Source organism: Geotrypetes seraphini, chromosome 4 (assembly GCF_902459505.1).
Source record: "Geotrypetes seraphini chromosome 4, aGeoSer1.1, whole genome shotgun sequence".
NCBI lineage: Eukaryota > Metazoa > Chordata > Amphibia > Gymnophiona > Dermophiidae > Geotrypetes > Geotrypetes seraphini.
The window spans coordinates 174737699-174763211 of NC_047087.1; the positions used below are offsets into that span (position 1 = coordinate 174737699).

At 41.6% G+C, this 25513-nt stretch overlaps 1 protein-coding gene across 7 annotated transcripts in view; it reads right to left on the reverse strand.

Moving 5' to 3' along the window:
* HYDIN (HYDIN axonemal central pair apparatus protein) overlaps nt 1-25513 on the reverse strand; it is a 1718235-nt gene that overhangs the window by 997530 nt on the left and 695192 nt on the right. For all 7 annotated transcript variants that reach the window (XM_033943280.1, XM_033943278.1, XM_033943277.1 and 4 more), the window contains 2 exons: nt 23166-23303; nt 9218-9395 (listed from right to left, as the gene is read on the reverse strand). In XM_033943280.1, the coding sequence (XP_033799171.1) occupies nt 9218-9395; nt 23166-23303 (316 nt within the window). The remainder of the gene's footprint in view (nt 1-9217; nt 9396-23165; nt 23304-25513) is intronic.

The window sequence follows — 25513 nt, forward strand, 5'->3', positions numbered from 1 at the left end:
GGCCAAAAAAGATCGATGTACCAAGGACCAAAACATGTACGTAGGTCATTAAAAAAAAAAAAAGACATCTTGCTGTTTTGAGAACGGATATTTTCTCTATTGGATTTCTGGATGTCTTTCCGAAAATGTCCAAACTCATACATCCTATCGAAAATGCCCCTCTACATATTCTTAAGGGTCTATTTCCAAATGTTGCTTCCAGGTTTGTTTTTTTTAAATGCCAGTCACTGTATTTTAATATAAGAATATTCAGTGTTACTATCTGTATAGCAAGTAGCACAGAAAATATGTGAAGAACAGCAACTGCCACTAGTTCAATGGATTAGTAACCGCGATAGTGTTTTATAGCGCAGGCCGGCGCACTGAATGCTTTGTAGTGCTCCCAACACTCACAGAGTTTCTATGAGCATTCCTAGGCAATCTGTAGCAATTTTCAGTACTACTATCCATATAATGTTGCTTAAAAATCACAGAGCATTTATCCATATAGTGACAGCCGCTGCTATAATAAGTACTAATGAATATTGGGCTCTTAGGGGTCGATATTCATGTCCATCATACCCAGTAACCTGTTCTCATGGTGGCCAATCCAGGTCACTAGTACCTGGCAAAAACCCAAAAAAGTAGCAACATTCCATGCTACTGATCCAGGGCAAGCAGTGGCTTGCCCCATGTTTTTCTCAATAACAGACTATGGACTTTTTCCAGGAAATTATCCAAACCTTTCTTAAAACCAGCTACACTATCCGCTCTTACCAGAATCTCTGGCAACACGTTCCAGAGTTTAACCATTCTCCAAGTGGTCCTGCTCGCTTAAACCACACTGAGCTGGCCAGCCACCAATAATCAGTAGTACTTGACACTTGACATGAGGTACTGCTACTGAATATTGGCTTTAACCATATATATTGAATCTAGGCATTGCTGAGGCATCCTAGAAGTAGAGTTGGGGAGGAGCCAGCAGTTATGTGGACCCAGGTCATATTCAATGCTAATACGTACTATACAGTAGCTAACAGGCAGACAGGACTACATAAAGGCTGTCCAAATTTGTTTAGCCATGGTGATGCTGAATATCATCCCTCACCCACATAACTTCTGAGTTGCTGTCATTGCCACTTCCACTCTGTTCCGATTCCCCAACATGTCCCCTAGTTACAGTCCGCTTTGATCACCCTTCCTGGTCATCCACACTGAAGGTCATCCCTTCTCTAAATGGATCACATCAACTAAACTCCTATCCAAGATCACCCCCTTCTAAGAAAGACCATCCCTTCTGACCTCCCTCAAGGTTAAGCACCCACAAGACAGATCACTCTCCTGAACCTGCTACACAAAAGTATGCCTCCTCCTGAACCCCCTTAACAAGAGCAGCATCTCTCACTCATAATCATCCCCCCCCCACCACCACCAACCCCAGGCTATCTTAAAAGCTCTCTAGTGGTCTAGGGATTAGTCCAGGCAGGAACAATGCCTAACTGTTTTTGCCCTTGTCAGCTGTAATTTCACAGTATTAATTATAAGGGTCAGGACTCTAGCATTAGTACCATAAGATTACCATTAAAGGTTGCAGCTACCATATTGAAACTCAGCACCAGCAAGGGCAGGAGCAACTGGACATTGCTACTGCTTGGACTACCTCTAGACCACTAGGGAAGTTTTATAGTGGCCTAGGCCTATTTTGATGTGGGATAAGGAGTTCTGCTTGAGGAAGCTGATCTTGGATGTGGGGGACCAGGAAGAGTGATCAGAGGGAATTGGAACCAAGACATATGTTGAAGAATTGGGGAGGGAGGGGCAGGGAGAGGGACTGTCTTTTCTTTGGAGTGGAGACTCTCCTGAGAGTGCCTGATCTTAGGGAGTTTGGAAGGGAAGTTCTATCATAAGTGCCTGATCTGGGGGGAGGTTGAGAGCGGGGTCTATCTTGGGGGAGCTGATCTTGGATGGGATGAGGCCAAGAGTGCTCTTGGTGGAAGATCAGGTATATCCTCCCAATATTCAGCCCACTACCCAATTAGTTAACTGGGTAATGGGTAGAATATAGCACCTGCTTGCATACATTCTGGGCTTGACCAGAACATGAATATTTAGTGCTGGTACCCACATAAGTGCTGGCACTGAACATCAGGCCTAATTCAGGCTGTAGGGGAACAGAATTTAAAGAAACACTGACTGCCACTGGCTGAATATTGAGATTAATGTTTATAATAATAATAATTTATTCTTATATACTGCCAAAGCCATAATAGTTCAAGGCAGTTTACAATAAGAAGAGCTGGACAATCAGCGAAGAAAGGCATAATGTAAAGTTTAAGTTTAAGTTTAAGTTTATTAGGATTTTATATACCGCCTATCAAGGTTATCTAAGCGGTTTTACAATCAGGTACTCAAGCATTTCCCCTATCTGTCCCGGTGGGCTCACAATCTATCTAACATACCTGGGGCTATGGAGGATTAAGTGACTTGCCCAGGGTCACAAGGAGCAGCGCGGGATTTGAACCCACAGCCCCAGGGTGCTGAGGCTGTAGCTTCAACCACCGCACCACACACTCCTCCAAGTCATCGAATACATGTAGGCAGAGTACAGAGATAAGGTTTAAGAGTTTTTAGGTTACAAGTCGGTTAGAGTATAAAGAGATAGGAGTTTAAGGGTTCTTAGGTTACAAATCAGTTGAACAAGTTTGTTTTTACTAGTTTTCTAAAACTTAGATAGGATGAGGAGTACGTGATAATGTTACCCAGCCAATCGTTCTGTTGACCTGCTTGGAAAGCAAGTGTTCTGTACAAGTATCTTTTGTATCGGCAGGCCTTAATTGTTGGATGGATAAACATGTGAACTCTGCGTGTAGGCCTAATAGAGCAATCTAAGTACATAGGGGCTGAACCAATAATAGATTTGAAACAAAGACAGGCAAATTTGAATAGGACTCTTGTTTCCAGGGGCAGCCAATGAAGTTTTTGAAAATAGGGAGTTATATGTTCCCTTTTTTTTTTTTTAACCAAAGATTAATCGAACTGCCGAATTTTGAATAATTTGGAGTCTTTGAATGGTATTCTTGAAAGACCCCAAGTAAATGATGTTACAGTAATCGAACAGGCTTAGAATGGAGGATTGCACCAGTAAACGGAATGAAGTTGCATTAAAGTACTTTCTGATGGTTCTTAGTTTCCATAATGTCGAGAAGCCTTTTCTAACTAGTAACTCAGTGTGTGCATCTAGAGCAAGGTAACGATCCAGAGTTACTCCCAGAATTTTTATGGAATTGTCAATAGGGAAGTCTTGTCTATTCAAGGAAATTGATAAATCTTTGATTTTATTATTCGGACTTGCAGAAAGAATTTGTTTTTTTCTGAGTTGAGTTTCAATTTGAATTCAGTCATCCATAGTTCAATTTGCTTTAAAATAGATGCCAGATGATTTTTCGTCTCAGAAGTCAGGTTTGTTAGGGGAAAAACTATGGTGATGTCATCGGCATAGATATAAAATTTGACTTTTAAACTTTGCAATAGATTCCCCAATGAGGCTAGGTAAATGTTAAACAGGGTAGGGGATAGGGGGGGGAGCTCCATATGAGCTTACCCAGCTGAAGGATTGTTTATTGTCACTATAAACTTGGTACGAACGTTTACTCAAAAAACCCTCAAAAAACTATTTTAACACATTGCCTGAAAGTCCAATTGACTCCAAACAGTCGATTAGGATAACATGATCGACTAAGTCGAAGGCATTACTTAAACAAATTGCAGGACTAGTGCACTTGTACTCTGACTAAATAAGCTATGGAGGGAATCTAGCAATGAGGCAATAACTGTTTCAGTGCTAAACCCAGAACAAAAACCTGACTGGTTATCTTGTAGTATGCTGAATTTATCCAGATAGGTTACTAGATCCTGGTTAACCAAACCTTCCATCAGCTTTACAAATAAGGGAATGCTCACGATAGGTCTGTAATTCGATGTCAATTTAATGGATTCCTTGGGATTTTTTACAATTAGTGTGATCAGAATCTAACCTAAGACCTCGGGAAAAGTGCCCGACAGAAGAGAGGAAAGCCAATTATGTAACTTGGCTTTGAAGGCGACTGGAGCAATTTTCATAATGTTTGGTGGGCAACAGTCTAATTTGCAGTAAGAATCAGCGTATTTTGAATAAAATTTGCAGAATTGTTGCCAGGTAGGGGTAGTAAAAGTACTCTAGGTCATATCTACCCTAGGTTCGTCTTTGTGTTGGGCAACTGGGTAGTTCAAATGATTGGTAGTAGCAACTGATAGGATGGATCTCAGGTTGATGATTTTGTTGTTAAAAAATTCAGCCAGAGCATCGGCTGATGGTGGGGAGTCTAGGGTAGGGCAGGAAAAGGACTGTATGTCGTAAAGATTGTTGACTATTTTAAAAAGATTTCTAATGTTGGTGTTTGGAAAACCAATTTTTTGTGCTTAAAAATTAGTGCGTTTTAATGTTATTAGTTTTTTGTATTCTTTTAATTTTAGTCTCCAATTTTCTCTCCCTTTACTATCTCCTGATTTCAACCATTGTCTTTCAAGTTTTTGTCGCTCCCGTTTCACTGTTCCTAGCTCGGCGTCAAACCAGCCTTCCAAATTTTTGTTCCTCATTTGTCTTGATTTGATGGGGGACATTTTGTTTAAAATCTGCATACTAGTGTTGGTCTAGGAATCTACCAAGAAGGAGTCTGAATATGAGCTGGAAGTGATATCTTAATGTGACCAGAATTCCACTGTTTCCACTGACCAGAATTCCACTGGATTTACCAAACCTCTATACTGGTCATTCCTTAAAAACAAGAAAACCATAAACAATTTAAAACTATTTTTACTGCAATCATGATATTGGAAAAATGGTTAAAGTAAATAATAAAGATACTCATCATAAAGGTTATACTTATTTATTTATTTATTTATTTTATTTAAAATTATTTGTAACCTGCCTATCTACAAATCTAGACGAGGAACAATGCAAACATACAAAATCAGCAAATGACAAGCAATAAAATACATTACATTACATTAGTGATTTCTATTCCGCCAATGCCTTGCGGATCAAGGCGGATTATATCAAAGTTATCAAGAATTACATTAAAAGTTTGCAGGAACAGCATAAGCGATGTTATAATATTTACTTAAGAAGTACCAAAGAGTTGTTGAGATCTTAAGGTGATAAATGTTGGGTAATAAGAATTACCAAAGAGAAGTTAAGATCTTAAGGAGATAAGTATTGGGTAAATTAGAAGCATTTTAGACTTTGATGGGTAGATAGAAGAACATTAGAGAGTATTAAGGGTATATAGAAGCACATTAGAGAGTATTAAGGGTATATAGAAGCACATTAGAGAATAGATAGAAGCACATTAGAGAGTATTAAGGGTATAGAGAGGGTTGGATAGGGACTGGTCGTGCTAGATGGGTTTTATGTATTTTTTGAAGAGTATGGTTTTAATATCTTTCTTGAAGGTTTTGTAGTTTGTGGTCGATGATAACAGAGTGGTGATTTGTCTGTCCAGTTTAGCTGCTTTGGAGGCTATTAGATTGTCATATAGTTTTTTTCGTTTGACATTTTTGGATGATGGATGTGTGAATAGTGAGTGGGTTCTCCTATGCCTGGTTGAAGAGGATTGAATTAGTTGGTTATTCCAATTCCAACGGACTTTCTCCGTTAATAGCCTTGAAAAGTAGGCAGTAGAATTTGAAGTGTACTCTTGCTTTTATTGGAAGCCAGTGTGAGTCATGGTATGCCTCTGTGATATGATCATATTTTTTCAGTGAGTAGACGAGTCTCAGGGCTGTGTTTTGTTTTGTTTGTAATTGTTTTATCATGGTCGCTGGGCATGGGAGTATAGTATGTTACAGTAGTCTATAAGTCCAAGGATAAGAGATTGTACCAAAAGTAGGAAATGCTTCCTGTCGAAGAATGTTCAGATTTGTGGTTGCATGGTACAGCCTCTGTCAATTATTACTCCCAGAAGTTTTAATGTGGGTTGAATGACAAAACAACAAAATTGTAATAAAAACACCTAGGCATCTATACACAATCACAAAATATATCTTCAAAAAGACAGTTCAGTGCAATTACGGCCCAGACTAACATAAAGAAGCAGAATCTCATAAACACTCACAGCTGGTACCAAAAGCGCATTCAAATAACACAGTTTTTACTTCTTTTCTAAATTGACAAAGCATGATCAACTGACGCATTGAAACTAACAGGGCATTCCACAATACCAGGCTCTGGACAGACAGCATAGATTTATGATTGCCAGCAAGTTTCACAGTTACTAAAGATGGAATTTCCAATCTCAGGCTGTCAGCCAACCATAACTCACGGGAAGGAGAATGCTATCAAAAAAGCGCAACAACTGAAGGACAATTACTTTGAAGCACCTTAAACATCAAACACAGAATCTTAAATTCTACTCGCATCCCAATGGGCAGCAAATGAAGCGCGCGTAATATCAGAGTAATATGATCTAATTTCAAAACATGAGCAATCAGGTAGGTGACAGCATTCTATGTCATGTGTAAACACATTTAGGCAGCCCTAAATAAACAGAGTTGCAATAATCAAGCAGCAATGTTATCAATAACGTGACAACTGTGCGAAAGTTGACATTCGATAAATAATCACGCAACCTCCTCAATAACCGCAGCTTGAAAACACACTGGAAATCACACCCTTAATAGAAACATAGAAACATAGAAGATGACGGCAGATAAGAATATGCAATGCCTACGACTGATGCAAAATGCGGCAGTTAGACTGATCTTTGGACTAAAGAAATTTGATCACGTGACACCCTACTACCGGCAGCTGCATTGGTTGCCGATGGAGGCACGTTTAAAGTTCAAGTTCACCTGTTTCTGCTTTAAAGCATTACACGGACTTGCCCCTAAATACATTACTGACCTTTTCTCCTTCTCTGCCAATAGACACAAGAGAAGCTCACATTACAACTTCGTTTCCCCCCAGTGAAAGGTTGCATACTGAAAAAACACCATGAACACCAAGCAGCATCATGGGGTAAAGAACTAGATCAATTACTTTCGCCCACTACTTATGAGGAATTTAGGAAATGCCTAAAGCATCTAGACAGCTGATCCACTCTTTCTCTCCCCTCAATAGCGATTAACTTGTCCTATTGATCACTTTCTCCTTAACAATTAATTTCATGTCCTATTACTCTCTTTCTTCTACCCTTTTAAAAGTCAGTCAATTTGTACCTTTACTTAATCTTTTGTAAACCGCATAGAACTTCATGGTACTGCGGTATATAAGCTGTTATTATTATTATTATTATAAGGGCCATAGCCCATCAGGTCTGCCCACTCTACTGATCCACCCCCAAGTCTACTATCCTAGGGATCCCACTCTTGGTGACAGGTTCCCTTGGCTTAACCCTCTAAGGGATCCCACATGGGCATCCCATTTGCTCTTAAATTCTTGCATGCTGTTTGCCTCGATCACCTGCACCGGGAGCTCGTTCCAAGGATCAACCACTCTCTCGGTAAAGAAATATTTCCTGGTGTCGCCATGAAATTTCCTGCCCCTGAGTTTGAGCGGATGCCCTCTTGTGGCTGAGGGTCCTTTGAGAAAGAGAATCTCTTCTTCCATCTCGATACGGCCGATAATATACTTAAACATCTCAATCATGTCTCCTCTCTCCCTACGTTCCTCGAGTGAGTATAGCCGCAAATTTTTCAGCCTTTCCTCGTACGATAGATCCTTGAGCCCCAAGACCATCCTGGTGGCCATCCGTTGCACCGACTCTACTCTCAGCACATCTTTTCGGTAGTGTGGCCTCCAGAATTGCAAACAGTATTCCAAATGAAGTCTCACCATGGTTCTGTATAATGGCATTATGACTTCAGGCTTCCGGCTGACGAAACTCCTGCGGATGCAACCTAACAACTGTCTTGCCTTAGATGAAGCCTTCTCCACATGATCAGCAGTTTTCATGTCTGCGCTGATGATCACTCCCAAGTCTCGTTCTGTTGAAGTTCTAGCTAAGGTCTCACCATTCAAGGTGTAAGTTCTGCACGGATTTCTGCTGACGAGGTGCATGATCTTGCATTTCTTAGCGTTGAAGGTCGAGGACCAAAGCTCCAACAAATGTAGGTCCTGTGTTATACTATCGGGTGAATTGCCGTCTCTCACTATATTGCATAGTTTGGCGTCGTCAGTGAATAACGATATCTTACTTTGAAGCCCCTGAGTTAGATCCCCTATGAATATGTTGAAAAGGAGCGGGCCCAAGATTGAGCCCTGCGGTACTCCACTGGTCACCTCCGATGTTTTAGAGAGGGTACCGTTAACTACCACCCTCGGAAGTCTGCCACTCAGCCAGTCATTGACCCATGTAGTTAGTGTTTCTTCCAGCCCCATTGATTTCATCTTGCTCAACAGCCTGCGATGCAGGACACTATCGAAAGCTTTGCTGAAGTCTAGGTATACAACGTCCACAGATTCTCCCAAGTCTAGCTGTTTTGTTACCCAGTAATATGGGCCTTAAATGACAAAGATGAATCAAGCATGATTCCCAGATACCTACATTGCTGTCGTACTTCAATGACTTCACCTGCTAGGGAAATTTCAGAGGAACACAATGCCAAGTTCTTTCCACGGGCCAAAAATAATACTTCAGTTTTTGCAACATTCGATTATAGATGGTTTTGCATCATCCAATCCCAAATGACAGCAAAGCAGTCATTCAAATATGAGACCGCTTCATCCTGCGATTTTTCAGCTGGAATCATAAATTGAATATCGTCCGCATAAAGATGAAACCTAACTCCTAACTTACGCAATGCCTTACATAAAGGGAGCAGGTAAATATTAAACAAAACCGCTGACAGTGCAGATCCCTGAGGAACCCCGCACAGCATGGAGGACCAATCTGACCTCTTCCTGTTTGCCTCTATGCAAAAAGAACAATCTTCCAAAAAAAAAAAAAACCCACAGCAAGATTTTCCCTGAAATTCCCAATGCTTGTAATCTTCCTAATAAAATTTGATGATTAATTGTATCAAACGCAGCGGAAACATCTAAGAACACCATAAAATATGATGTCCCATGATCTAACCCGCTCCTTATAATATCCAGTACAGAAAGGAGAATCCAATGTTCTTGCCTCTTCCTGCCACCATTTTCAGTGCTGTCATATTGTAATGAATATACCAAGATTACCGTACTTATTACCATACTTACTTTTTATGTTTCTTGGTAGATCCAGAAATATTCTAGGGAAAATTCCTTCCCCCTTTACGATAATGTCCTCTGGCTCCAGATGACCCACTTGTATCTGGAAGGTACAGAAGAAGGCCTCAGGTATTCCAGGTAGATAATATATCTTCAAAATCAACTCTCCATCTGAATCTATGTGACCCTGTAAAACACAATACAGATAAGAAGTGACATAACAGTAACTATTCCATGCAAAACAAACACCTGTAGATAAAAAGCCTATTTTGGCTAAAGGCATCTAGGTAGGAAGGAAAAATCATATTCTTATCTGATAATTTTCTTTCTTTTAGTTACAGCAAATGAATCCAGAGATGAGTAAATTATGACCATTCACCAACAGGTAGAGATAGAGAACGCAAAATGGAGCTCTGTCATATACAAGATGGTATGCTCTTTGGTAAATCAGTATTCCTCGTAATAAAGAAGCAGGATCAACTAGAAAAACAAGTCAGCAAAGAACTCCCTCTTCAAAGTTCTACTGCACGCCACCGACAACAATTCCAAATACAGGCAGTCCACAGGGCCAATCTCTATGGAGTAAAGAAGAAATTGAAAGGCACAGAAAGGGTGGGACCCTGGATTCATCTGCTGTGACCTAAAGGAAAGAAAATTATCAGATAAGAACATAATTTTTCCTTCCTTGTCATCAGCAGTAGATGAATCTAGAAACAAGTGGGATGTAGCACAGAAGTCTTCAGGAGGGCAGGATAGAGAGCAGAATGTAGAAAGAATGAGACACCAATCCAAGCAGTCTATGGTTCCCCAAGGAACTAACAAACGGACCACAGAGCAACTGTTGTCTCCAAAATCAATGGAAGAACAATCTCAGAGAAGGAGCATAAACATGAACAAAACAGCCATCCTATCAAAGGAAAAAACTGGAAAGAACATGCCAGGCTTCCAAAGAGTCAGACCTGTCTCACTCAGTACATCAAATGAAAACGCCAAGCCATGACCAACAAAGAACAGAGCCTAACAGACTGAACCCGCTCAGCTGGAGCATTTGAGAAAGACAAGAAGGCACAGCCAAACATGAAATATCAAGCAACGTCCAATGGAAATTCAAATGGCTCGAAGGGAGAGAAACTCCATAATTTAAAGTGGACCCGGCCAAAAAATAAGAGTCCATAATCAGATAACCAGGAATGAGCTATGTTTGCCTTTACTGAGATGGATGTTAGCCAAAAATCCACACTGAACTGCAAAGGGAAGTGTCACATCAGCTGGAAATGAAAACACATTTGAGAGAAGGACTGTGCCCAACAGCCAACAAAAGGAAGAAGCATTGTGCCAGAATAGAGTATCACGGGTGAGCCAAATCCTGGGCTGAGTGCGACTTCCAGCAACCGAGCTGTGCAGCTTTCAGTAATGGAGCCATGCAAGGACCACCAAATGAGAGCCATGTGGAATCTCCAAGCAGAACCACACATAACCAGAGAAGGGGCCAAGTCAAACCACTAGACAGCAGCACACTCTCCAACCAGAAATGAACATCCAGAGATGGGTCTATGCTAAACAGCCAGGCTAGGATGTGCTCCCCCTCCCAAGACAGAGCCATGTTGAGGAGCAAGTAGACAAACATGATTTAATGAGACGGAGTCAGTATGGGCTCAGCCGAGGGAGATCTTGCCTCACCAATTTGCTTGACTTTTTTAAAGGTGTGGATAAAGGTGAGCCGGTTGATATTGTGTATCTAGATTTTCAGAAAGCTTTTGATAAAGTTCCTCATGAGAGGCTCCTAAGAAAATGAAAATGCCATGGTATAGGTGGCAAAGTTCAGTTGTGGATTAGGAATTGGTTATCAGATAGAAAACAGAGGGTAGGGTTAAATGGTCATTTTTCTCAATGGAGGAGAGTAAACAGTGGAGTGCCGCAGGGGTCTGTACTGGGACCGGTGCTATTTAACTTATTTATAAATGATCTGGAAATTGGAATGACGAGTGAGGTGATTAAATCTGCAGATGACACTAAACTGTCCAAAGTTGTTAAAATGCATGCAGATTGTGAAAAATTGCAGGCGGACCTTAGGAAATTGAAAGCTGGGCGTCCAAATGGCAGATGAAATTTAATGTGGACAAATGCAAAGTAATGCACATTGGGAAGAATAACCTGAATCACAGTTACCGGATGCTAGAGTCCACTTTGGGGATTAGCGCCCAAGAAAAGGATCTGGGTGTCATCGTAGACAATACGATGAAACCTTCTGGCCAAAGTATGGCGGTGGCCAAAAAAGCAATCAGAAAGCTAGGAATTATTAAAAAAGAGATGGGTAACAAGATTAAGAATGTTATAATGCCCCTGCATTGCTCCATGGTGTAACCTCATCTGGAGTATTGCGTTCAGTTCTGTTCTCCTTATCTCAAGAAAGATATAGTAGCGCTAGAAAAGGTTCAAAGAAGAGTGACCAAGATGGTAAAGGGGTTGGAACTCCTCTCATATGAGGAAAGACTAAAACGGTTAGGGCTCTTCAGCTTGGAAAAGAGACAGCTGAGGGGAGACAGAATTGAAGTCTACAAAATCCTGAGTGGAGTAGAATGGGTATAGGCGGATCAATTTTTCACTCCGTCAAAAATTACAAAGACTAGGGGACACTCAATGAAGTTACAAGGAAATACTTTTAAAAACCAATAGGAGGAATTTTTTTTCACTCAGAGAATAGTTAAGCTCTGGAACGCGCTGCTAGAGGATGTGGTAAGAGCGGATAGTGTAGCTGGTTTAAAGAAAGCTTTGGACAAGTTCCTGGAGGAAAAGTCCATAGTCTGTTATTGAGAAAGACATGGGGCAAGCCACTGCTTGCCCTGTATCAATAGCATGGAATATTGCTACTACTTGGGTTTTGGCCAGGTACTAGTAATCTGGATTGGCCACCGTGAGAACGGGCCACTTGGCTTGATGGACCATTAGTCTGACCCAGTAAGGCTATTTTTTTTTCTTCTGTACTGAGGTTCCTTTATAGTTTATATATATTTTTCTTTTTTTAAAAAAATATTTATTTAATAATTTTAATACAATAATCTCACTACAACACATAATCATTGAATGTAATTCACAATCTTAATAAACTAATAAAGATAATGCAACTTAGCTATCCTACTATTAAAATAATCCCATCTCCTACCACCCCCACCCCCTCTCCCAGGGGACCTGGATCCCCAATCTATAAGAATATACCTTTCAATTCTTTCATAGAGCTTCTTTTTCCATTTGGATATAACTCTCCCATATATCATTAAACTTTGCCCACTGATTTGTTAATGTCGATTTTATGTCATTTTTAATATTGTACTTGTTTCATTTATTAATACATGTTATTTTTATTGTACATCGCCTAGCAAATTTATAGGCGATTCATCAAGACTTAATAAACTTGAAACTTGAAACTTGAACTTGTTAACAAGGACGATAGTCTATATTTCTCACAGACTATTCCCAGACGTTCCCTCATATCTCTTAATGTAGGTACATCTAGCATATGCCATTGCTGAGCTAATGTCAATCTGGCAGCTGTAAACGCCAAGTCCGAAAGTTTAGATTGAGAGGATGTTAAGCCTTCTATTCTTATTCCCAACAGTGCCCTTTCAGCATTCAGCTTAAGTGGACTCTGAATTAATCTGCTCGCATAGTCAAATACTTGTTCCCAAAATCTCTGTACCCTTTGACATTACTTCTACCATATCCTTTCCAACAGGTAGCATCACTCTACTTGGTACATTTACTAATTAAAACCGGGGTAGTGTACCAGCGTACTAGGAGTTTAATAGCATTTTCCACCAAGGTGGCAGCTCTAGCTGTCTGGAAAATATGTGATACAATTAACCTCCATTCGTCTATGGACCATTCCTTCCCCAGGTCTTTTTCCCATGCTTTCATGTATGACGTTTTGATTGCTTTATCTTCATTTATAATTTTATATAACCAAGAGATATACCCTTTTACCACTGGTTCCCTTAACCCTTTTTCAAATTCAGTTTTCTTTAAAACTCCATTACTCTTCCCCTTATATGTCAATATGTAATTTTTGTCTGTAGATAAGGGAAAAGATCTCTCGCTTCTAGTTGATATTGATCCTGAATGTCTATAAAAGCTTTTACCTCCCCTTCCTCAATTAGTTGGCCAAAACATCTTAACCCTTTTACCTCCCACTTAAAGATTCCCCCTCCCTATCTGGTATAAAATCTTATACATATAATATAGGGGGGGGAAATACATTTTTCTCTACCTATAATTTTTTTCCTAACACTTTTCCACGTATCTAGAGAACATTTACTAAAAGGATTATTTATATTTATTAAGGGACTCATAATAAAAAAAAACCCCAAACGTCTAAAAAGTGGCCTAAATGGGTACTTGGACGATCAAAAAGCCTGATCGATGAGAAACTTAGGGGGCAAGGGGGCCCCTTCTGGTGATTAAGGCAGGTCATGACCTGTTGGGCCGCCGCGGGGGCGGACTGCTGGGCGGGATGGACCTCTGGTCTGACCCGGCAGAGGCACTGCTTATGTTCTTATGTTCTACTGTGAGCTATCAAAAATAAATGTGAACAAAGCTATGGGCCGGACAATCTACACCTTAGAGCAGTGTTCTTCAACCGCCGGTCCGCGGACCGGTGCCGGTCCGCAGAAAATTCCTGCCGGTCCACGCAGGGCCGGCGAGATCGACGCAGCCGGGTGTATAGCAGCGGTGGTGGTGGCAGGTCCAGATTAAAGAGCAAAAACAAAGACAGAATCCCCAGGACTTTTCCTCTTGCCTGCATCGCTATAGGCTTTACCGATCTTGATCCCACCCTCCTCTGAATTGACTTCCTGTTTTTGAGGGGCAGGATTGAGACTGGCAGAGCTTATAACGAATAGCAATGAAGGCAAGAGGAAAGGTCCCGCGGTTTCTGTCTTCGTTCTTGCAGTCTGATTTAGCTGGACCACAACTGAAGGTAGGGTAGGTTTGGTCTTTGTTATTGCTGATAGGGCCGGATTAAGGGTAGGCCCAGGAGGCAACTGCCTAGGGCCTGAAATTGTTAAGGGGGCTCCAGAGCCGGCGTTAGGGGGGAACAAAGAGGGCAGCTGCCTTGGGCACCGCGGTCTGAATTTCTCTTCCCTTCTCTCTATCTCCCTCGCTTCCTGATCTGTTACTTTTCAGCAGGGTCCCAACACGGCAGCCATTCTCACACGTTGCCGGCGGCTGCCCTGAAGCTTTCAATCTGTGGCGATCTGCGCTGTTGGAAACCAGAAGTTGCGGCAGAGAAAATTTTAGGGCAGCCGCCGGCAGCTTATAAGAATGACTGCTATATCGAGGCCCCGCTGTGCCTAGCAAGACAAGATTCTGAACTGAAATTTAACAGGTGATAGCTCAACAAAAAGGTTCACGCTAGAGCTAGAGAGAAAACAGCAGCAGAGCGGCAGAAGGAGACCCTTCGAAAAACTCTTTTGACTTGACTTTGGGAGGGCCAGCAGGCACATTCTTTGCTACCAGTGCAGATGCATAAACAACCGTTTGTTTCACTAATCTTTTCAGCTTCTTGGATTTGTTTTTAACCCCTGGGGAGCTTTAATCTGTGCCCTCACTTTTTTTGTTAATGCAATGGCTCATTACATATGTGCAGATCAAAGGAAAGGGTCGAACTTTGGCAGATCCCCCTCTGACAAATACAGCCAGATCCTTGACAGCAGCAGGTAAAGAGCTTGCGTGTGGGGCAGCAGGCCTACTTGCCAGGACATTCCACTACTCCTTGATAGTACCTAGAAACCTGATGGATGAGGATGCAGCATTAGATTAACTTCATGTTCAATTGGTTTCAGAGTCTAGTGCTACAGGAATTGAATATGCTCTATGCCAGAGCATGGAGTAAAGAGAGGGAGGGAGGCAGGAAGAGATGCCAGGGCATGGAGAGTCCTGCCCAATTTAGCAGGACCAGAGTCAAAGGCAGGGCTGATAGCAATCGAGTGCTGGAAGAGTCGATCGGGGCCAGCAGCCAAGGGAGGGAATAAGAGATGCTGGATTATGAAGAGAGGGAAAAATGTGATATACATGTTGTGGGAAGGGGATGGTAGACCCGGGGGGGTGTTGGTGGGACAGAAGGGAGATAGTGGATCCCCTTGGGGGAGGATAGTTATTAGAACTAGGTGGGAGTTGGAAGAATAGGGACACAAAGACAGATGCTGGACCTTGCAGGGGGCAGAGAGACATGGAAAATGCTGAACACGAGAATGAAGTATGAAGACAGAAGTAAGATGTTGGGCGTGGGTAGAGAGAGTAGGGAGACAGAAGGGATATGCTGGACATGGTTAAGGGGAAATAGGGAGATAAGGAGAAGATGCTGAATAAGGAATGGAGGGAGTAGGATGATGGAAGGTATCTGCTGGATTAAGATGGGGAAAAGAGGGGAGGTACTGGAATGGGATGGGTAGATGGTGAGTTGGCTGGCTGGCTCAGCAACGGGAAGAAAAAAGAACACAGGAAGATGCTGGACATGGAGTTTGTAGGATGGAGGAAAAAAGCAGACTTGACTGAGTAGGTGGAAGATGCTAGACACGGGGTGGATGCAGTAACAAGAAAAAGGAGGTTCTGGATATTGGAGTAATAGGAAGGAACAGAAGTGGCAGATAAACTGAAGACCTTGGAAAGAAAATTAAGAAAAGACAGAAGAAAGCAGAAACTGGGATAAACATATACAAAATAGGCAGACAATAAAGGTAGAAAAAATAATTTTATTTCTATTTTGTCATTAGAATATATCAGATTTGAACTATATATCCTGTTAGCGACATGACTAGGGACTGCAAAGCCCAGGCAGGGCTTCTTTAGTTTCCAACTGGCTTAGGGCTCTCTCTCTGACTAGGGGGCAGTTGCCCTAGTTGTACTCTCCTAACACTATTCCTGTCATGTGTGACCGCAGTATTCTGTTAGCATGATATTTCTGTGTAGCATTCTGTAATAATTTGGCTTATTCAGTTTTCTTGATATGTGAATGGGAGGGGAGACAGGGGTTTTATTGGTCCTTGCTCTTTATATTTGTATTTATAAAATGACAATTGTACAGAATATTGTTTCTTTTCATACTTTAATAAAATACGTTCAATATAAAATCATAACCGAGGCTTGTGCGGATGGGATCAGATGGCTTGCGGGGACCGAGCTCGCAGAGACGGGGTGGAAATGTTTGGTTTTTTTAAAATTTCAGTCTTAGTAGTTTGCCGGTCCACAAAATAATTATTTTATTTCCACCGGTCCATAGGTGTAAAAAGGTTGAAGAACACTGCCCTAGAGTACTTCGAGAATTGAGTGATATCCTGGCAGAGCCGCTGGCCATGCTCTTCAATCTTTCCCTGAGCAAGGGAAAAGTACCCCTAGACTGGAAAATTGCAAACGTTATCCCGCTCCACAAAAAGGGAGGTAGGATGGAGCCTGAAAATTATAGACCGATGAGTATCACATCAATAGTGAGTAAACTCATGGAAAAATTGATTAAGAACAGATTAGACGCGTTCATGGATGATGAAAGATTAAGAGAACCCCACCAGCATGGCTTTACAACGGGAAGGTCCTGTCAATCTAACCTGATAAGCTTCTTTGATTGGGTTACAAAAAAACTGGATGAAGGTGAATCCCTGGACATAGTGTATTTGTACTTTAGTAAGTCTTTCGATAGTGTTCCACACCGAAGGTTATTAAACAAGAGTGATCAGCGGAGTGCCGCAAGGCTCGGTCTTGGGCCCGCTGCTATTTAATATCTTTGTTGGGGATCTGACTCAGGGGCTCCGAGGCAAAAGTACACTATTTGCCAATGACGCTAAACTATGCAGTGTTGTGGGCACGGCCTCAGAACCTGATAGTACAACGAGGCCCAACACTATGGAGCAAGACCTGCTTGTATTGGAAAAATGGTCCAGTACTTGGCAACTAAACTTTAATACCAAGAAATGTAAAGTGATGCACCTTGGGAGTGGAAATCCACGCAAAACATACACCTTAAACGGCGAAAACTTAACAAGAACTATTGCAGAAAGGGACTTGGGAGTTCTCATCCGGGATGATATGAAAGCTGCTAATCAGGTGGAGAAAGCTTCAGCGAAAGCCAGACAAATGCTGGGTTGCATCAGAAGGAGCTTTATCAGCAGGAAACCGGAAGTAATACTGCCGTTATACAGATCCATGGTGAGACCTCACCTGGAGTACTGTGTCCAATTTTGGAGACCACATTATCAAAAAGATGTGAAAAGAGTGGAGTCGATACAGAGAATGGCCACTAAGATGGTCTCAGAACTTAAATGCATCCCATATGAGGAACGTCTGATCAAACTGCGCTTATATTCTCTTGAAGAATGCAGAGAAAGGGGGGACATGATAGAAACATTTAAATACATCATGGACCACATCAAAGTGGAGGAGGAAATCTTTTTTCTAAAGGGTCCCACGGCGACAAGAGGGCATCCACTAAAACCTAAGGGAGGAAGATTTCATGGCGACACCAGGAAATACTTCTTCACTGAAAGGGTGATTGATCGATGGAATGATCTTCCCCAGCAGGTGGTCGAGGCCAGTAGCGTGCTCGACTTCAAGAATCGATGGGACAAACAGGTGGGAGTACTACGGAGTTATGCCCAATCGATAGATATTCCAAGGAAAAAGGGTCCTTGAGCAGGCAGACTAGTTGGAGGGAGGGTTCTTGAGTGGGCAGACTTGTTGGGCCATCGGACTTTTTCTGCTGTCATGTTCTATGTTTCTAAGCCCTCTTGCCTCGCGGCACCTCCCCCTGCCGATTACGATGGGGCAAGAGGGCGCGCAAGCCCTCCAGCCCAGATGAACCCTCCACCCCCACTAAGATATGGGTAGAATGGATCCCAGGCCTTTCTGCCATTGACACACCCCTGTCCCACGAACGCCCCCCCAAACCCCCGATTGACCCCCACCCCCCTCCCCGAACCTTAAATTAGTTAGCCGGATGGACGGGTGCCAAGCCTGTCCATCCAGCAGGCCAGCCATCCGTTCAATGGCTGGCCTTAGGGCTTGATTGGCCCAGGTGGCTCAAACCCCACCCACAGGTGGGGCCTGAGGCACCTGGGCCAACCAGAATGGGGCAGCAAAGAAAGAAGTAAAAGAAGCAGAGAGACCAGCAACTGGGAGGAAGCAGCATCTTTGCACTTCCCAGGATGAGCACGGCAGAACCCAAAATACTGCCTCCCAGCAGCCATCAGCCTGAGAAAAGCCCTGATGTGGACATCGCAGATGCATCTGAAGCTGGAGAATTGCCTGACCCAGAGCTGTCCATACACCAGGAGTTTATGGAGGTGGGTGACCCATTGTCATATGAAGCAGGGCTGGGTGAAACCATGGAGTGGGCTTAAACTGCCGTGTTTAGGATTGAAGAGATTTTTGCTACTTGAAGCTGCTCTCTCATTCATGCTCCTCTCTAAAGTAGCCAAGCTGGATAGAAGCCTCATAGAAAGCTGTGCATAAGTGAGTGAAGTGCCTTTAACACCCTTATAAAACTGAGTGTTTGGGAACATTTCTGGTTTATTTTTGAACTTTGGAAACTTTTTTGTTAGTTGTGCCAGGAGGTATTCTTTTGCCACTGGTGAAGGATTTAGGAAGCTGGATGTGGTGGCTTCAGGAGAACTGCCACAGGCAAGACTCTAATATTATAGTTTTTCCTTTTTGCCTTGAATGTTTGTTTGGGGTTTTTTTGCTTTTTATTTTTTTTTTAATAATTTCTTTATTCAGTTTTGCATATTACAACAAGTGTATCAGAAAAATTCATATGATCTTATAAATACACACTTGATTTTCCTTCATGTAACACTTTAAATACAGCATATCATTCTTATAGTCATATTTTATAATAATTTAAATATTATGTAATACATTTAATATGTATGACAATTGTAATTAAAATAGAAACCCCCCAATCCCTCCCTATCTATTTCAGAAAATCTAATCTAATACATCAAAAATATTAATTAATTCATACATATTATGAGATAAATAAAATAATACCCACCCACATCCCCGCTTAACAAATATCTTATTATGGGAAAATGTTATCACTCATTACAAAAATCTGCTAATGGTCTCCAGATCTTCTGAAATTTACCAAAATAACCTTTCTGTGTTGCTATTGTGCCCTCCATTTTATATGTATGGCATACCGAATTCCACCAAAAGTTATAACTTAATCTGTCATAATTTTTCCAATTGTATGTTATTTGTTGAATTGCTACTCCAGTCAATATGAATAAAAGTTTGTTATTATGTGATGAAATTTGACTCTTTGCTCTCATTGTTGTACCAAATAAAATAGTATAAGTCAAGGCTACTGGATTATCCATCATCCTATTTATTTGAGGCCAAATTGATTTCCAAAATAATAATATGAATGGACAATAGAATAAAAGATGATCTAATGTCCCAGCCTCAAGATGACAGTGCCAACATCTATTAGACTTAGAGCTATCTAATTTTTGCAAACGAACAGGGGTCCAAAAAGCTCTATGCAAAAGAAAAAACCATGTTTGTCTCATAGATGCTGAAACTGTACATCTTATCCTCCAAGACCAAAGTCGTGGCCATTGAGATGCATTAATTTGATGCTTAATCTCAATGCTCCAAATGTCTCTAAGACCATGTTTTGGCTTTTTATTTACAAATCCAGATATTAATTTGTACCACATTGTGGCCTGGTGACCAGTAGAAACCACCTGAAAGCACAAGAATTCTAGGCTATGATAATTATTAAGATTTTTCCATTCAGGGAACGCTACCTGAATGGCCTTCTTCAACTGGGTTTTTTTGCTTTAAAGAAAAGATACCAATTAAGACCTTTTTCTCAAACTACAAAGGTTATAATACTTACCTGGTTTGATAAGAACATTGACTAAAGTCTTATGCAATAAGTGGAAACAATGCATTGAAGTAACTATTGATTTTTGCTTTGTTTTATTTGTGGAGAAAAACTTGAAAGCACTGCCAAGCTGGAAACTGGGCGTGGCCCAGTTACAAACTGCCAGAACCATGGTAGCCATCTTGGAACTTGGCAGATACTGAACAGTCTCTCTCTTGTGCAGAGTGTATCATTGCCATCTATTATCACCGCTGTTTGTATTTATGATTTCTCTCAGAATGCTTTATTTTGTGCTATTACTTTAAGTGCAAAGACTTGTACAATAAATCTTTGTTTTTCACTTTTGAAACTGAACTCTTGTGTTTTTATACAGTTGTGCCTTGATGGTGTCTGGGTTGTCTGAAAGAAGGAGTGCTTGGTGTTTCAGTCTAGCACCCCCTGTAGGGCTTCAGCCTTCTTGCAGAAGCGTGCCTAGTTTTCTTTTACTGCCACCTGATGGAGGGTCGCTGATGTAAGGTTAGCGCACACCCTGGCGAGTGACATAGTCGAGTCTCTTTCATTTGAAAGGAAACTCTGCAATGAGAGGGCATAGGATGAAGTTAAGAGGTGATAGGCTCCGAAGTAATCTGAGGAAATACTTTTTTACAGAAAGGGTGGTAGATGTGTGGAACAGTCTCCTGGAATAGGTGGTGGAAACAGATACTGCGTCTGAATTCAAGAGGGCCTGGGATAGACGTGTGGGATCTCTCAGAGAGAGAAAGAGATAATGGCTACTCGGATGGGCAGACTAGATGAGCCATTTGGCCTTTATCTGCCATCATGTTTCTATGGATATTCAAGAAAAATTAATGAATTGAGCAAGAAAACTATTTTCTAGAGATTTTTTTGACATGGTATTAAATATAAATTCCAGCTCAAAACGAAAGATTAAGTTCTTACCTTTGCTAATCTTCTTTCTTGTAAATCCTCCCTTTATTCCGGGACCAGTGGGTTTTATGCATCCATAGCCGCCAAGCACTGTAGAAAGTTTCAGATGATTGAAGTCTTAATTCCTCCCTCTACTAGCATATCCTGGAGCATGCCCCTTGGATCCCAGTCAGTCTTCAAGCAGCCAGGACCATCTACAGAAGATGATAAACAAGAGAGAGGGAAACAGAGAACTCCCCACCAAACAAATCAATTCTGCTCATATTAATATATGCAAAACAACAACAATGAAAACTAGAAAACAGGTTATGAAACATTAGAACCTGAATGACAAAAACAGTGTTATAGGGAGACACAGCCTGCACTGTCAGAAGGGGCTCTAAACCAAGGATCCCCCCAATTTAGTACTAGATCCAGTCAGATTGCACTCTTATAAAGGCTGGTCTGAAACATAAATCTTGTGTAACCTGCCTGGCTCTTGGAGCAGAGGTATGGAGGAAGAAATTAGTTGGTTCTGTGTCTGTGACAAAATGTCAGTTTTCCAGAGAAAATTACCTTGGTCAGAAAGAGCTTTTTGATTCATTCTTTAAGACTGTAGAATGACATGCTAGCCTATATATAAGAAAAGGTACTGGGCAAAGAAAAGATATATCCTCTCTTTCTAAAAACAAGTTCTGTATTCTTTTGATAAACTGGTAGTTTATTAAGACAGTGGTGCTAAGAACTTTTCCTTTAAAGAATACACATTATTATCGTATGATTTTATGTAATTCTAAATACAGTGGAACCTTGGTTTACGAGCATAATTCGTTCCAGAAGCATGCTCGTAAACCAATTTACTGGTATATCAAAGCGACTTTCCCCATAGAAAGTAAGGGAAACTCGCTTGATTCGTTCACCTCCCATCTACCCCGGCCACCAGCGCTGCTCCACCCCACCCCACCACATCCCCAAAAGACCCCCCCACCCCCGAGGCTACTGATGTGCTTCTACATCTGCCCCTCGCGAATTGGCATGGCCCCCCCACCCGCAAACACTGCCCCCTGCAAACTGGCATCACCATGGCCTCCCGGACTGGCAACCCCTGCCAGTCCAAACTGCAAGCTTATCCCCCCAATGCCAGTGCCCGAAGATCGTGCCTCTCCTCCGACTAGGCCAAATGCTCAAGGCCCAGTCGGGAGAGGCTCAATCTTCGGGCACTGGCACCTCCTTTGGCTTTGTGCTGCGTACCGGTGCCACATTGGGGGCTAAGTTTACAGTGCAGGTAGGGGATGCCGGTTTGCGGGGGGGGGGGGCAGCGTTTGTGAGCGAGGGGCAATGCCGGTTAGTGGGCGGGGGACTCACAAATCGAGTCAATGCTCGGTTTGCGAGTCATGATTTGCGAGAATGTTTTGCTCGTCTTGCAAAACACTCGCAAACCGGTGCACTTGTAAACCGAGGTTTGACTGTACATATTTAGAATATCTTATAAATTGTTGTAAAAGAAATATACTTTTATACCTTGTAAACTTTTTTTCTTTAAGCCTGTTCAAAACCTAAAGAATGTTTTGTCTGAAATAATCCTGCCTTCCAAGAGAATTTGTTAGCTAAGTATTGAAAGCTGAAGTGACATGTCACCAGTCATTGTAACAGTATATAAGCAAAGTCCACAGCATTGGTTCTGGTGGAGAAGCTCTCTCCACAGGGACCACTTAGTTCCTGGGAAAGAATCCCCCCCTCACACACAGAACAATTATGGGGCTATGATTTATGGAAATGCATGTAATGCATATAATTGGCATTCTAATTTAAACCTCAAGTTTAAATTTTGATATAAAATGAATAAATATTATTTTAATGAAAAGACATATTTCTTTCTGTGTGAGTTATTGGCATCCAAAGGTACCCTATGTTGACCTGGGATGCAGCAATCGTGCTCAGTACCTAGCAGTATCGTTAGTACCAACATAGTTAAACAGCATTTGATAATAGTCAATAGACTTGATGAATCTCGGCAAACTCTCCATAACATCTTGGATTTTGGAACCAGGCAAACAGCACATCTCCCGGGACATCTCCTGGTCTGCAGATAGACACATCTGTACCCCTCAGAAGTAAACATGTATGTTCTTTAAAATATCAGCTTTCTAATTATTCATTAAAGAGGATACTCACAGAGACAGGCAGGATTAGTGGCACTCCAGGAAAAAGACTGCCTGAAAAATCCTCATTAGTATCAGGAATGATGTAGTCAAACCCCACCTTCCCTGTATTCCTCAGGACTATTTCAATTTCAAGGACTTCATCAAATAGCTGAAGGGAAAAAGTAAGATTAAAGCTTGTTACTAATTCAGAGAAGCACAAGAATAGGTGAGAGGAAGGCTAAGTGAGTGAGATAAAGGGAAAGTCAGATCCAAGCATGGGAAAGGTTGATTGAGGTTCAAAGAAAGAAGAATATGAAGCTCAAAGATAGATGAGAAACATTTTGTCCTACTAAAGTTTAGGCAGGCTATTGAAGCTGTGTCTTAGGAATAGATGACATTTCAAATTTATATTTTATTTGATATACGGTCCATAAAACTGTTTAAGTGGTTTATAAGTCTTTAACCAAGTATAATATAACTAGCCTTTAACTAAGTATAATATAACTCATAACATATACCTGGAGGGGCAACACATACAAAGGTAAACCATAGATTAAGGGGCTGGGACAACTTCCCTATGAGGAAAGGCTAAAAGCAGCTAAGGCTTTTAAGCTTGAAGAAGAGACAGCTCAGTTAGATACAACAGAGGTCTATATTGAGTGGAGTAGAATGGGTAAATGTGAATCACTTGTTTATGCCTTCCAAAAATATTAGGACTGTGATTGAAAATGGCCAAAAAAGTTAGGTGCCCTAAGGTTGGATGTCCTAACAGTCAAAATGTCCAAATAGATGATTTTAATCAAATATTTTAAATATGTTCTCTATCTTCGCAAAGTATGATGCTAATGAATGGGGGGGGGGGGGGGGGGTGAGCTACGTTTAAGGTAGTCGTTGCTTTGCAGTCAGTTAGTTTTGTTAGAATTTTGAACAACTTTCTTAAGTATGGTTTGTCTACTCTGATCATATCTGGGTATTTTCATTTATTTTGTTTTCTCCATCTGTCTCCAAGTGCTTGATCTCCCGATTTCCTCCAAGCTCTTTCTAGCTTTTGGCATTCTCTTTTCAGGCTACTAGAGGGAAGGGTACAATGGGAAGGGAACTGACCTTACTGAGAAGAAGCCACATTTGGGTTTGTCTTCTCTTTTTTTGGGGGGTTCCCCACAGGGCCATGGCTTAGGAAGTCTTTATGAAGTGGGTGATGGAACAGCAAAATGCTCAGCAGGTGGTGATGGGCAGGCGGTTCACAAGAACTTTGGCGCAACAGGCCCAGCAACAACAGCCACTTCTACAACTGTTGGAGATACAAATTCAGGAGCTCAAGAACCTGGCAGCTGGACTATAGCATAGAGAGGTACAATGAAGACCGGAAGGGGGAACTTGTAGTTGATTGAATCAGAGCACCTAGAGTAGAGTGGCAAAGAAGGCCAACCCTTATCAAACTGGGACCTGAGTATGATCTGGATGCTTTCCTGGTTACTTTTGAGTAGGTGGTGTCATAGCTACCCCTAGGAAAGCAGGTCCCCAAGTGGCATGTGACAGGAATTCACACAAACCCACAGTACAGGGTATGACTGGAGACTGGAGTGTCCTTGCTTCTAAACACTCACAGACCACCCCTTTGGAGCTTGTAAAGGACCAAACTTTATTATAAGCACAGTCTCAATCAGAAGTATTTAGCTTTTCAGCAGTAAAACATTTCATCAAAAGAAAAAGGTTTCTGTGTCAGAATGCTTCCAAAAACTCACTGTTTTCAATAAGGCATTGTATCTTCAAGCAGGAAATCAAAAGGAAAAAAAGCACTAAAAGTTTCAGGTAATATAGTCCTGTCTTTCACAGTGCTATCACTATTCATGTATTTGATTTCTCAAAAAACAAAAACAAAAACTTTCAAAGTTTCTCCTTCTTGTGCTGACTGGGTCATAGTCACGCCTCAGCTTGCACCAGTATATGAAGCACCGGCTCTCTAGCGTGCGTCTGCGCTAGATGGAGAGTTGTGAGTTGTCGCTGGTAAACTTAAGTTAGTAAGCCCTCTTTCCTGCCAAAATATAACACAAAACTCCCCAATCTTTCTGGATCTATGCTGGCAGTCACAAGAAGACAGAAGGAAAAAAAACCTTGAAATAACATAAGAACATAAGCAGTGCCTCTGCTGGGTCAGACCAGAGGTCCATCGTGCCCAGCAGTCCGCTCACGTGGTGGCCAATCAGGTTCAGGACCTGTATAGTAATCCTCTATCTATATCCTTCTATCCCCTTTTCCTTCAGGAAATCATCCAATCCCTTCTTGAACCCCAATACCGTACTCTTTCCTATCACACCCTCTGGAAGCGCATTCCAGGTGTCCACCACCCTTTGGGTGAAGAATCTCCTAGCATTGGTT